General features: G+C 30.5%; 1 protein-coding gene across 7 annotated transcripts in view; it reads left to right on the top strand.

The window, feature by feature from the left end:
- Positions 1-15,117, top strand: part of USP25 (ubiquitin specific peptidase 25) — a 143,555-nt gene that overhangs the window by 113,119 nt on the left and 15,319 nt on the right. For all 7 annotated transcript variants that reach the window (XM_079101219.1, XM_079101216.1, XM_079101215.1 and 4 more), the window contains 2 exons: positions 9,390-9,568; positions 11,280-11,358. In XM_079101219.1, the coding sequence (XP_078957345.1) occupies positions 9,390-9,568; positions 11,280-11,358 (258 nt within the window). The remainder of the gene's footprint in view (positions 1-9,389; positions 9,569-11,279; positions 11,359-15,117) is intronic.

Below are 15,117 nucleotides of genomic sequence, written 5' to 3'. Positions count from 1 at the left end.
CTTTTTTTTTTAAATTCAGCTGTTAGAAATTTCCCAAACCATATTGAACCTACAAAGTTAGCTATTTTATATATCTGTAGGGAAATTTTTCAATTTTCTCTTGTCTTTCTTAAGGTTTGATAATTTAACATGTGAAATAAGCTAGAAATAGGTTAACAGGAAAAAAAGAGCATACAGATTTATTAAGGTACAGGAACAAGGGAGTCATACCAAGCATAAGCATCAAAGGAGGGGCCAGAAGGTTGATGCTTAAGTAGCATTTTGAACTGCAAAAACAGGGGGAGGTGGCACCTTTGTTGGGTGCAAGCTAAAGCTATGTGAGGTTGGGGAAAGGAACAAGGTGAACAAGGGTTGTGCAAATAAAATTACTCAGTTATCTGAAGATTGTAGTAATCTGTCTGGGCAGTATCTTCCTCCAGTGAAAAAGTCTTTTCCAGGCAGATGAGGGAGTTCTTGTTTGTATCAGTTCTTTACTTTTGCTGCAGATGCAGATCTCTTCCATAACAGGACAAGTCTTCTGAGCTATTCCTATGTTAGCTGCCCCTCTGAATAGCCGTCTTGAAATAGGCTAAAGAAATATTTGGGTTGGAACATTTTGTTATCCTGCATGGCTTAACTTAATAACTACAATCATAAACCCTCTTTTTCTGTCTGTAATATTATGTATGTTTATGACATGTCTGTACATTTTTACCCATCTGTAAGTCAAAAAATGCATTTGCGTATAATTTATGTAAACAATTTCTATGGTTAATTAATATTTTTCAATTATAATTAATGTGTATTTTATAAAAGTGAATCACATTTAGAAAATTCTAGCTGATATTTTAAAAAAACTTGTTACATAAAAAAATAGTAATATATGTGAAGTTCAGTCATTCAGCAAAATGCAGCTGTCTAAAATGAAACTAAATGGCAGTGTTTACAACTACCCTGTTATTACCATTCTTGGCACTGTGTATTCTTTCTTGTTTTTTTCCATTTGTTTTTAGCAATATACGTATATTCTCTTTATGTATAGAAAAATATTCTTGATCTCGTTTTTAATGTAGAGTTTACTCTTCAAATTATTTTGTAATTTATATCACTCAAATGTATTATGGGCTTTCTTAAATTAAGATAGCATGTTTACTGCATTATCTTTACTATGTGCAGTATTCCATGCTATAGACATACTCTTAGTGATTACATATTATCCTCTTTAGGGACACTTATCCTGTGTTTTACCCCAGTCAGCTATTTCTCTTTGAATTAGTTCACAGAAACTTTTTCCATAAAGAAGTTTAAAACGTAAGTTTTTGAATCTTTCTCCTCTTGTTGGATTTTGGAATTTAATTTCCATATTAAATGGTCTATTCTCATCCAAGGTTATTTATTTAGAGCTCTTTTTTACTACATTTTTATTTTATAAATTCAAATGTATACAATTTAAGTTTAGCTCAATAGCATTTTATTTGGACTTTTGACATTCCATATTAATGAATTTGCTCTCTTTTTCCTTTTGGGCTAATTTATCAGGTTTGCCATTATGGTTATCTTTAATAAATGAATTTGGGAGCTTTTCTTTTCATACTGTAATATGGTTGGCACAGGAATTATCTATGCCAAAAAAGTAGCTTAGAACTTAACTCATAAAATCATAGAATGCTGCTCACCACCACCCCACGTTTTTGGTGGTAGATCGTTTAACAAATTATTTTGGTTTTTTTCCCCCGCAGTTATTGGCATATTTAAGCTGTCTGTATTTTCTTGGCAATAATTCTAATCATCAACATTCATTATTCACAAAATATATACATAGCACATCATCTAATCTGTGATGGCTACTTCTGCCTTCCTATTTTCATAAATTAGATATAATATGTTTATTATTATTCTTTCAAGACGGGTTATTATAAATTGACGGAAAATTTTTTTATGATTCTGTTACATAACTGGAAAAAATATTTTCAAGTTTATTTTACATTAACTCTGTGAGAGAAAGCTTTCAACTCTGGGCATGTTTAAGTACTTCCACCTGTGGATCTCCTTATGCATTATGATCAGACAAATTTTTAATGCTGTATATGGTAGGTAACTAATCACCTGATGAAACTCTCAGCTTGTCTCTGTGAAGAGTGAAAATTAGGTCTGGGTAAAGTGGACTTGGTAAGGTTTAACCTGTGATTTAGGGAGAATTACCAAACCAGTCAGATAGAATTTTTACCCACAGGTCTTCCCATTATGAGAGTCTGCCCCTGTAGACATACAATATGTAAACATACAATATGAAAGAATTCATAGGCAGCTGACATGGAAGAATTAAAAAAAAAAAGATGACAAAGAGACTGGGCTACACTTACCTTGTCCTCTTGATTTGACTTTATATTTTTGTTTTCTACTATAAACAGAAAATCCTATATAATAATAGTGGCTTAACGAGAAAATTCTATCGTGTAAAAAATAAAATCCAGAAAAACAGAATATAAAGCTACTGTAATGAGCAAAAATAAGAGAAAGTAAATAAAGGAATATTTTTAAAGTACTGGTTGTATGTATATATGCAGGGGTGGAGGTAGGAGGGTGATAGTATATTTATAATCATTGGATTTGTTTTTAAATTCACTTTGAAAGACATGAAAATTTCCTTTTTGAAATTTTTTGTCTATATCTTTTATAGCATGCTTAGTGTTTTAATGAAGTAATAGCTCTTCCACATTATAAAACTTTTTCCTTGTTATTTTAATGCTTCATGAATTGTCCCCAGTTGACATAGCTTTATCACCCTTTTTTACTTTAGAAATGCCCATTAGTACTGTTGCCCCTTTATTTGTTCAACAGATATAAAATGTATTTATTAGAGTAAAAAGCATGGTGAAAAGTATACAGTTTGTAGTATACAATTCAGTGAATTATCATGGAGTGAACATATGCCATGAAACCACCAATCAGTCTTAAGAAGAATCTTAGCAATGCTCTTAAAGCTACCTTTGTTCACCTTCCTATGACTACTTGGTTTCTACCCAGAAGTAGCCCATATTTGGAGTACTCAAAACATAAATGCGTTTTGTTTGTTGAATTTTATATATCTGGAGTCTTGGTCCTTGTTGGTCTTACTGCATTTACTCAACAACATGTTTGGAGCTTCATCTGCTTAATTGGATATAGTTGCAGTTTGTTCTCACTATGGTATTCCATTGTCTGGCTATATTGTAATTTTTTTTTTCCAATCTACTGTTGATGGACATAACAACATGCAAAGCTCTCTCCTAAATCCAGTGGATTTAACTAGAATAATTATGGGCTGAGTTTCTGCCTAATAAATCTTTTTTTTCTAGTAGGGAAGCAACATTAATTAGAATTGTAATCAGTATGAAGAAAAAGCAATTTGAAGGTGGAGGAGCATATAGAGAGAATAGAAGACTTCTTAGAGAAAGTGACATTTAAATTAATAATACACCAAAATGTAGAATATAAAGGTTTTCTCTCACTTCCTAATTCCCATTCCATAGCTCACTTTTTTGAATTGTTTCCTGTATATCCTCCTAGTTAGGTAGATATAGACAGACGAGACTCACTTAACTTTAAATATTCATCACTATATTTATAATATATATAAAAAGCATGTTCTTCTGTTTGCTTCTTTTTCTTGAGTTCTTTTTTTCATATAATAGGGTGGTTGATTTATTCATATCAGACTTAAGAGATTTATATCATTACTTGAGTTTAGTATAATGTGTTTAAATATTCTCTTGGAGAATTCCAATTTTTTTCATGTTAATACAAACATGGAAAATGATAGTATATATCCAGCAGTAATGCACCTAGCAGCTTTTGGCATCTGTCAGGCTAACCAATCAGTATTTCAGCACACCTCTAATTTATTCATGCTTAAGTTTAGGAAGCTCTATCCCAGACTGACTGTTACAGGAAGGGCTCTATGGTCAGCTACCTAGGCTTTAAACTAGGTTTATATCCTAGTTTTATCCCTTAATAGCTGTGTGACCTGGGCAATTTATTAAATTATCAGAGCCAGATTTTTCATTTGTAAGTGAGAAATTGTCTTAAGAATTAGAGAATCCACATGGAACTCATTAGCAAGTATGTCACATAATACTTGAAGATGATAAGCTATTAAATTTATCAATAACTTGGTTATGGCTGGATTTTTGGGTCATTTCCAAAATTATTATGAACATTTATACATGTATTATTGAATACTTGTGTGAACATAGCAAGGTAGAATTGGTGAGTTAAAGTGCTTACAAATTTTAAGTGTTGATAAGACTCAAATTACCTTCAAGTAGCTATGCTTTTATTTTTACTCCTATTCGTGGTGGTTTGATAAAAATTGTAATCTCCTTTTAAAATTTATTTATTTGATTTTTGATGGTTGCTCTAATTTCATAAATATTTGGCAGTTGGTATTTTTGTTGACCATCTATCTTTGTACATTTATCATTTTGTGGGTTTTTTTTTGTTGTTGTTTAAATGAGCTAAGAGTCACTTTATCTGTGATTGAATTAATTTATAAAATATGGCAAATTTTTTTATAGATTTGAAGCTTATATGATCAACTCCAAAATTATACAGATGTTTAATTCTACTACTTTTGTGATTTCACCTTTTGTTTAGAATACTAGATAAGGGATTTCAGTTTTCTCCAAATAGAAAAATATCCAGATAATGCAAATATAAAATTTTTACCACTGCACCCCTTCACACCAATTTAAAATACTTTCTTCATCCCTTACTTAGACCCTCTTTGTAATTGGATCTGATTAAATCTCTGATTTATTTTGCTCTTTGTGAACAATACACAAATTAAATTATGAACCATTTGTAATATATTGACATTTTATGGAAAGAACACTTACCTAATTTTTGTTCTTTTAATAACTGAAAGGAATATGATATTCTCCCAAAAGGAATATGATGTCTTTTTACTTCTGTCATATTGTTATGTCATTTAATAAGTCTTATAGTTTTCCATCTAATGGTCTTAGAGTTTTTCATTTTATTTCTCGATGTACAAGGCCTATATATAGGTCTTACTAGATCTTATATTTTTGTACTTTTTTTCTAGGTATATTCCTGATGTACTTTTATAGTTTTTGCCTTTATGAATTGGGTCATTCACTCCTACTTTTCCTATAAAGTTACTGGAAGTATAAGTAATAGGAAAATAATTTTATATATTATATTTAGTTATTTTATTAAAATCATGTTTTCTAATAGTTTTTCACTTCATTCCCTTGATTTCCATCAAAATTTGCCAGTAATAATTCTTTTCATTAAACTTATTTATTATATCATTTCTGATTTTGTTATATTGACCAGAAGTTTTAGAACATATTCTTACTATTAATTGTAATGGAATCTTTGTCTAGCTTTTAATTTTAATGAGAATATCTCTGTTGTTTTATTATTAAGTATAAGGGGTGGGATAGGTTTCTTATAGATTATTTTGTAAATATAAAAACATTTTGTCAAAAATGTGGTGTGGGGTTTTCTTTCAAATTGATATTCTACGTTTTTTAATGCATCTACCCCAATATCACACACACACACGCATAGCACATGTAATGCATCTATTGAAATGCTGAGCAGTTTTCTCCGGCTCCTTGTAAGGGAAATATCTTAATATTGATCTCGCTTTTAAAAAGCAATGTAAAAATTATTTATTACTGTATATTTTTGTACACTGTGCAATTTCCTAACCAGAAATAGATATGAATATTGGTGTCTGTTATATAAAGACAAAATTGATCTGTAGTTTTAAAAAACATTCATCAATCTTGATACTCAAATTATAGTAGCCTATAGTCATTGCAGAGGTTTGCTTCCTTCTCTTTCTTCCTTCTCTTCTGTTTTCAAGCTCTAAAGCAGTTTAGGTATCACAGACATCATCTGTTCTTTGAAGGTCTGACACAATAGTGCAGCTCCAAAGCAGTGTGGGCCTGATTTTCTTAGTATATGGTACTTTTAAAGTTCTTTTGCAGGTCTGTGCCATCTCTTTTTTTTTTTTTTTTTTGTACCTCTTAAAAGCAATTTTGGCAATTTGTATTTTCCTAGCTCTTCATTTGTTTAAACAAGATACTGTAGTTTATTGACAGAATTATGTATGCTGTTCTTTAATACATTTTAAAACCCTTTTCCTGGATTTTGTATTATCACCTTTCTTCTTTCTAGTGTTGACTTTTCTTCTCCTTTCTGCTCTTCTTTCTTTTTATCTTTTTGCAAAATAAAAAAGCATTTGACTATCAAAATATCACATCATTTTTATTTCTCCTACTTCATTTTGGTTTACTTTCTCTTTTTCTAAATTGTTGAGATAAACTTTATTCAAGTTGGGATTTTTTTGACTCTCAATTCTATAGGTTTTGCTATCTTCCTCCTAATGTAAATATAATTTTTATTCCTTTCGACCAAAAAGGAATTTTTAAATTTTTGTGTTTATTATTATTTTTGTTTCATTATATTCAGAGAAAACAACTTATATGATTTCAATCTTTAAAAACAAGTATGAAATAGATTTTCTTTTCATATCTTGGTACACTATCAATTTTTAAAAATATTTTATAATATATGTATACTCCCTTAACTATTTTAGAGAAAAAAAAATTGATTTTTAATACTTTTAAAAATTAAAGGAATGTGTTCCTTGTTTTATTTTGCAGTTATTAGTAACTGGTATACCTGGCTTTCTGAATCTTAATCTAGTCAATTTATTATATCACTGCTATCAGAATGTGCTACCTTTATATAATATTCTCTAATGTTTGAGTATATACTTATATCAAAATAAATCCTGTAAGAAGAAATAAATTTAGAATCTAATTTTATATTATGATTTAGAAAAATAGAAAATAGTAGTTAGAAAGTTGGATCTTTAGAATTAAAGGAGGCTTCGTGGAGCTGTGGTTGTGGCTCAGTGGTGGAGCACTTGCCGAGCATGTGTGAGGCACTGGGTTCGATTCTCAGCACCACATAAAAATAAATGATAAAAATAAAGGTCTGTCAACATCTAAAAAGTTTTTTTTTAAAAAAAGGAGGCTTTATAAAAGTGACTTCAATTAGTCTTATTGAATGAGTCATGTATAGATATATGGGGAGTGAATGAAAAAGAACCTCACATGGATAGAGCACCTGAGACACAAAGTTGTGGATTTGCCTGGGATGGCAGGGGAAGGGAACCTGACCTAGATGGAAGGAGGTTCATACTGAGGAGTAATAAAAAATAAGACTGAATAGATGGCACTGTATCTGAATAAAACTTGATGTAAAAGTTAAAAAAAAAAATGAAATACAAAGCTGTTCTATTATTTAATGACCAGTATTATATTTCATATTGTAAATGTTTGGTCTGCAGTATCTACAGTAATTATCTTAAATAATTATCATCATAGATAGTCAGAAAATATGACAGATATTCTAGAACAGAATGCTTAAAGAAGTAGTGAGAGGTAATTTAGCATAATGTTAACTTTATTCATATGCAGATTGTATAGAGCCCTGCGAAATATAACAGCATGGAACATTAGTTGAGAACTTGAATAGATTCAAGTTTATTTCAAAAGCTGTAAAATTTCTGAAGAAGGAAATCCATAAAAAAAAAGTTGAGAAATGTCTTTATGCTTGCAGAAGTGTTTGCCTGTGTGTTTGAAAATGTCTCCTAGAGGTTCTTATGCATCTCTACTGGTTTAGAGACTTTAAATTGTAAAGTGCTATGACCAAATTTGGCATTCACTTGTGAAAATTTAGAGAATCTTGTTTTGAATAAAATCAAGAGCTAAACATAAAGAGGTTATATATTTCATTACACTAATAAAAATCTATAAAAAATCATACTTCTATTTTGAAAGGGGAATGTAGACAGAGTAATATGAAAACTTCTTATATGTAAGTTCATATTATTTTAAGAGACTCAATACAAACTCCATTCTGATCAAACACATGGATGACATCTGAAACATCTGACATTTACTCTTCTAAAAGTTTTCTAGTTTATAAGTCATTGTCTCAGAGCCATAATAGCAATGAATAGTTACTGATTTTTATGTTTCACATTTTTTCTCAAATTCAATATGATTTATTAATTGAACATGTGCTCTTTCACACACCACCCCCCTTGCGGGAATATAGATTTTCAAGTTCAAAGCAAAGCTTATGTATGCTAAGTAGTCATACAGTGATGAACCTTTGATTGTCTACATGTTTTTTAATGACTTTTTAACCACTAGCAGTGAGACTTTGGAATGACATGTATATCTTACAAATAAAGATCAGATTTTCTCTCTTTGAAAATACTTATTTTATTCTGTTTATACTTTGCCATATAGGAAGGACTTGTTAGCCTTCCCTCTAGTGAAGTATGACATAACATAACTAGGGTATTTCATTTAATGTATGTTAGTTACTCTTTCTTCCTTCAATAAAGTACAGCCACATAGATAAAAACCTCTGGATGGCCAAGAATTAGTTAAGGAAGACATGTATTTAAAAGCAAAAATTTTGTAATAGAATGGATTTTTTTGTAATGCATCTTTCATGTAGAACAAAATATTTTATGGTTAATAGAATAAATTTAGGTACTGTCCTAACTTAAATGAGTTTTATAAAAGTGTTCTCTTTAATCATCATGTGGACTTCAGCAGTATTTGGTGTATAATATATTTATAGAGTCTAATATTTTCCAGATTTTGCTTATATGTGGAAACATGTAATTGTAATTAAAATAATAAATATTAATGAATGTTTAATGTTGTAATTACATATAAATTCTGAAGTATTTGTCTATAAAGAAAAACTAAGCATCAAGGTAATGATAGTGATAACAGTAAATAATCATTATTAATATACTCATAAAATTCAATAGCTGGTGTAGTAACAGGAAATCACTTGGTGGTAACAAATAAATGTTAATGATTTGCTATTTTATTCTTTATTTGTGGACTATTCAGCTAAAAGGTGGTTGTAGTAGAATTACTATGCACTTCGAGTGCTATCTACCATTTTCATCAGATTTGGGTATTCTAGGAAGCTGTATATCATTTCTAGAGTTTAGGTATGCAGACTGATGGTGGAAAGGTAAAACAGAATAAGAAAACTTGGAGCATCCACCTTATTATGCCCATAATAGACATCAACCAGATCTTAATAAATTTTACAAAATCAGTCACGACGTACACTTTCTTACTTTATTACTTCTGTGTGTAGAAACAGCAAGAACACAAATGACCTGTGTGGCCATTTATTTAGAAAACTTTGAAAGTATGTAATGTGGAACAAGGTTCTTTGATGTACTGCATTATTTGTAGCACATTAAAGGAAAAAAGACATTTGCAAAAAAATTAAAAATGAAATATTGAAGGATTTTAATTATAAATGATTATTTTTGCATTTTCTAGGCAATTAAGTTGGAGTATTCAAGGTTGGTTAAATTGGCCCAAGAAGACACCCCCCCAGAAACAGATTATCGCTTGCATCATGTAGTGGTCTACTTCATCCAGAACCAGGCTCCAAAGAAGATCATTGAGAAAACATTGCTGGAACAGTTTGGAGATAGAAATCTGAGTTTTGATGAAAGGTAATATGAAAACAAAATATCTTAATTCATGTGCTAAAATTATACTTGTTTTGTTGTAGATCCCTAATGCAATTTTGGTATAATTATTTTATGCATATGTGAGCACATTTAAATATAGCACAAGATTTGATCTCAGCTAATTTGGATGTTGCTTTATAATTTCTCTAAAAGCCTATAATCATGTCCCTTTAAACTAAAAATAGTTACTAAAAATAATGTAGATAATTTTAATATATTTTAATTGTGAATCAGTAAATCACCCTCTTTATGAGACTCAGTCTTTTAGGAAAAAAAACATGATTTCTCAACTTCTACACCATGAACATATTAGGTTAAATAATTTTGTTGTCTGGGCTATCTTATGATTTGTAAGATATTTATCAACATCTTGACTTCTACCTGCTGGATGGCAGTAGCACCCCTAGATTGCAACAACATTAAATATCTTAAGATACTCCCATATAACCATTAGGGAGCAAAATCATCCTTCTGTGAGAATCACTGGGGGAAATTTTAGTCTTGTATATAAATATAGTAGTTAAAGCATTCACTAACAAAGAAAGCTTAGAGTGATTCACTTATTTTGATTCACCCAAAACTATCTTCTCTTAGAAATTTCTATAAAACTGCTAAAGTTGAAAATTAAAATTTTATCTAATTAGAATGAATGCCATTAGAACAAATTTAGACACCCCCAAAAAGGTCTAAGGTATCAAAAGTTACTTTAGTTTACAGAAACATTTATGCTGTTTCAATGTAATTACATTTTAATTCTGAAGTAGATGATTATCCTTTTGTGTCTCAAAAATACTGAATTTAAAAAGTGTAGCAGAGGACAATATGAGGGGAAACAAAGCAACTAGGATCAGTTGTTGCCTCATCTTGTGTCTACTGTGAAATTTAGGATTAAGTGAAGTAATATAAGTAAATGGTTTTGAACATATCTAGTAGAAAGTTGTGTGTTGAATGACTGTTAGCTATTGCTATTTGTATTATTAGTAGTATGTATGTCACTTAAAATTGTTACATTCATAATCAGAGCTTTGTCTGATTATGACCCTTGTTATCTAAGCTGTCAGTATCCTATGTTGCAATGAATATATGCCATTGACTTTGGGGGAGAAGTTTATGGGATAATCACATTGACTTTACAATTTTTTGCAAGTATCTGTCTGGGAACCCCAAGTAGTCAGTCCGTTTGGACAACCTGATTTCTCTTGTGCTTCAAAGACAAGAGTTAGGTGCATCTTATGTACCAAATATATGTTGTGGGAATTTCTTTAGTGTTGATTGTAATCAGAAAGTTCATTGAAATTTATTCTTACCTGAAGTAATAGGTCCAGTTTTTAAAGAATACTGCCATTTGAGGGAAAAAGAAGGTGCAATGGCTCTTGAGCTTAAAGATAAACATTATAAAAACCAAGTTTCATTTTACCCAGGCAAACTGTATTAATTAAATATAGTTTAAAAGCCATATGTAAATATAACACAGTAACTTTGAATTAAAATTATGGATGCTTTCTTTGTTGTGATTCAGCATTGGTTCAAAAACTACACTTTTCACTTTAAGGGTTATTTCCTCAAGCATATTATTCAGTGACAGTGGGTTTTAGTTTTACACATTGGGTGTAATGTAGTGTCATGTAGCGCACATTTTTCAGTTTTTATGGATTTTGCTTTTGATTTAGAAGTATATTTCTTTTATTTGAAGGTGTCACAACATAATGAAAGTCGCTCAAGCCAAACTAGAAATGATAAAACCTGAAGAAGTGAATTTGGAGGAATATGAGGTAATGTGCTATTTTGAGAGATTAAACTCTGGATTTCAGGTGTCATGTATTTTACTGATGTTCTTTTCATTTCAGCATATAAGTTCAAATTTATTATGAATGGTTAAAAAATTAAATGTTTAAGTCAATGCCCAAGTTACTAATACTTCTATAAATGATTGTAGTTTTAATGACATGTAGGCCAAAAAGTTTAAAACCAAAAGGTAAGTTTTTTGTTTTATGCCCAATTACTTATATTAAAATGAGTTTTTCTAGTTTATAAACAGTGTGGTAAATTGCATTGTTAGTTTTGAAGTTTTTATTACCTAATAGTGTCTATCAAAAGCCTACTGTTATGTCAAGCATTTTAAGCCATTTGCGTATGTAAACTGATTTAATCCAGACAGGAACTCTGTGAGGGAGATAGTAGTCTAATTATCGTTTTACATATGAGAAAATAAGGCATAGAATGTTGAAATAGCCTCAGATTCATTTTCAAAGCTAGAAGTTCATGATTTGGCTAACAGAACCTACATTCTTGGCTGCTTTACTATACTGACAGTGTGCTTTATATTCTCCTTCAACTTACTTTATCACATATTTTGGGAAAAGTTAAAGTTTCATTTTACTCATATGTTTTTGTCATTGTGAAGATGGTGCTTTGTGTGAGTGTACAACATACGTCCCCTTCTGTGATTGCTTGTAGAATTTGTATACAAATTCCTCCCTATATTAACTTTGTCTTTAAAAATTACATTTTGGTCTGAGAATAGAGAGTACTTGCCTTAGCATGTACAAGGTCCTGGGCTCAATCCCCAGTACTACAAAATAAATAAATAAATAGGTAGGTAGATAATAGATAGATAAAATATTTTTATTATAATTGACCTATTCAGGGACCTGATATTTCTTTAAGCTTTTAAATTTAACTATATATTATCTTTTTATTTATAAATCTAATGATTTTAACTTGCTTTCCCATATGCCTTTGATTAATATTTAGTCCCATTTATAAACTTGGTTACTTTATATTCCTTTAAATAATTAGTGTAATTTGCCACATTATCAGAGAAGAGGAAAATCCAGAAAAACACTATTTTCAATGAAAACTCTTAGCTAATTTTGTGTGTAAGGTAACTACTTTAATTTTCTAACAAGCACTTAAATTCACTAACAGTAAAAATAAAACCAAAACTATAGCAAATACATAAGATTATGAACATTGAAAGATTTAATTTTGTGATCAGGAAAAACATGGTAAGGCAACAGAACTAAGAAAAAAGTAAAATATTGAAAAAAGAAGAAACAGTCATCATTATTTGCATATTTTTGTGTCCAGAAATTTGAACAAAATCTACAGAGATTTATTATCATGAAAGAGCTTTCAAACACACAAATCTACTTTAAATGTTAATTTTATGTTCGTATTCCAGTAACAAATAATTAGAAAATGAAATTTATCAAAACTATTTAACAATGGCATCTAGTTCATAAAGTTCATTGCAATGTTTTTATTCTTACCTGAAAAGAGTACTTCAAAATAAATTGAACAAAATATGTGTATGACATCTGCAGAGAAAATTATGAAACTTTTTGGGAGAAATTAGAGACCTCAATAAATAAATGGATATACATAAGATATTTGAAAAACTGATATTGTAAAAAATGTTAGTTTTCCCCCAGTGGTTTATAGATTCAGTGTAGTTCCTATGAAAATACTATCAAATTGTTTTATGGAGCTTGTTTTAATGAGCTCTTCTGCTGCTGTAACTAAATGATCTGACCAGCACAATTATAGAGCAGGAAATGTTTATTTGAGGGCTCATGATTTCTGAGGTCTTATTCCTTAGAAGACCGACTCCATTCCTCGGGGCTCCAGGTGAGGCAGAACATCATAGCCAAAGAGCATGGCAGAGGGAAGCAGCTTGCATCCTCAGGAAGCTGAGGTGGGCAGGGGAGAGGGAGAAGAGCACTCATCTCCACTCTCCAGATACAAAATATATACCCCAAACTCTGTGCGAATTCCAATCTCCTCCAGCCACACCCTGCCACTTCAGTTACCACTCAGTTAATCCCATCTGGGGTAATTTAAATCACTGATTGAGTTAAGACTCACAACCCAGTCGTTTCTCCTCTGAACCTTCTTGTATTGTCTCATACGTGAGCTTTTGGGGGACACCTCACATTCAAACCATAACAGAGCTTGTTGATCTAATTGGAAAATTCTGTGGAAAAACAGAAATCCCTTTCTGAGACTTTATTGAAGAAGAGTATGGAAAGGATTATTTAGAAATCAGAACATACTGTCTTAAATAACTTTTAACTTTATAATATTAGCGTTAAGAAGAGGTAAATTAGAAGAATAGGGCAGACTTGAGGATTTAAGAACAGATTCACCCATATGTGGACATGTGTACCAGAAGTGACAAGAAAATAAACTGGGAAAAAAATAAAATTGAATTCCTTCTTCATTTCATATACAAAATCCATTTCACTTATACAAGTCTTTTGTATAAAGCTGTGTAAATGTCAACATGGACAGAAGCTCAAAGTTTTTATTTACACATAAAGGAAACACATTGACCGAGAGAATTTTATCGGAATATGCAATCTGGAGGCATAGATATTCAGAACATTTCCTCATGACCTTTAGGAACAAGTCAAATCACCAATAAGTTAATAGTGGCTCTAAATCTATGTCCTTTAAATTTGTTAATCTCTCTATCCACATTGTTCCTAAGGGTTTCATGTTCATCAGACTTGATTTTTTAATTATAATGTGATTCTACAGTTTACTTCCCAGGTTGCTTCAACAGATTGGATTCTAAATGTTTATTTGGAACCTTCCATATTCTCACTGCAGAGCCATTGAATTATACACAGCTATTTAAATGATGTTGTTTTGAATTCTGCTTATCTGTCATTCTGATCTCTTTTTTTTTTTTTTTTTTTGCTCTAAGTTCAGGAGTTACAAATCTTGATCTATAGACCAAATCTAGTTCATTACTTATTTTGTTAAAAAAAAGTTTCATCAGAATACCACCATTTGTTTTCATATTATCTGTGTCTGTGGTCACACTACAGTCTGAGTTGAGTAGCTTCAACAGAGATTGCATGGCATGGAAAACCTCAAAAATTTGCTCTTATCCATTTACCCAGAACTACTAATTAATTAATAGTGGTTAGTGATGACAACATGGAGTAGCAGTTTGAAAATACCTTCTCCAGCAAATCTAACTTTTATACTTGTAGAACAAAGTTTATGTTTGCTATCTAATAATATAAAAATTATGCCTTGAAAAGTTAAAATTAAGATTAAAAATTGTAAAATAGTTTATTGAGGGAGAAAATTGTTGGCCAGTATTCTGTATACATGTTTCATAATTGCATTTGCTTATAATGATGTATCTATAAAAGCTTTAATATTTTATTATCAGAATTCTCTGAGGTAAGTCCTATGTTGAATTCATAGTTTTCTTGAGTCAATTTTTAGTAAATAATTCAAGAAAATCATGATTTTGTTGCCTTCAAGATTTATAGGATACCAACTCAGAGTCACTTTAGACTATTACATGCCCTGTAAATTTGGGAGAGTACTTTGGGGGATACAATGAAATGTGAACTGCAACTGTCCTTTCACCATATCTCATGCATAGACTACTCAATTACAACATTTAAAATTTAATTTATCACAGATTTGGCAAAATTGAATAAATGTATTAATACATTTTTCTTTTAGTTCTTTAAAATTCCTTATCAAGTAATAGTTTCTAAACATTG

Source organism: Sciurus vulgaris, assembly GCF_902686455.1.
Source record: "Sciurus vulgaris genome assembly, chromosome: 10".
NCBI lineage: Eukaryota > Metazoa > Chordata > Mammalia > Rodentia > Sciuridae > Sciurus > Sciurus vulgaris.
The sequence above is the reverse complement of the archived record's forward strand: the minus strand, read 5'-3'. Positions and strand labels throughout refer to the sequence as shown.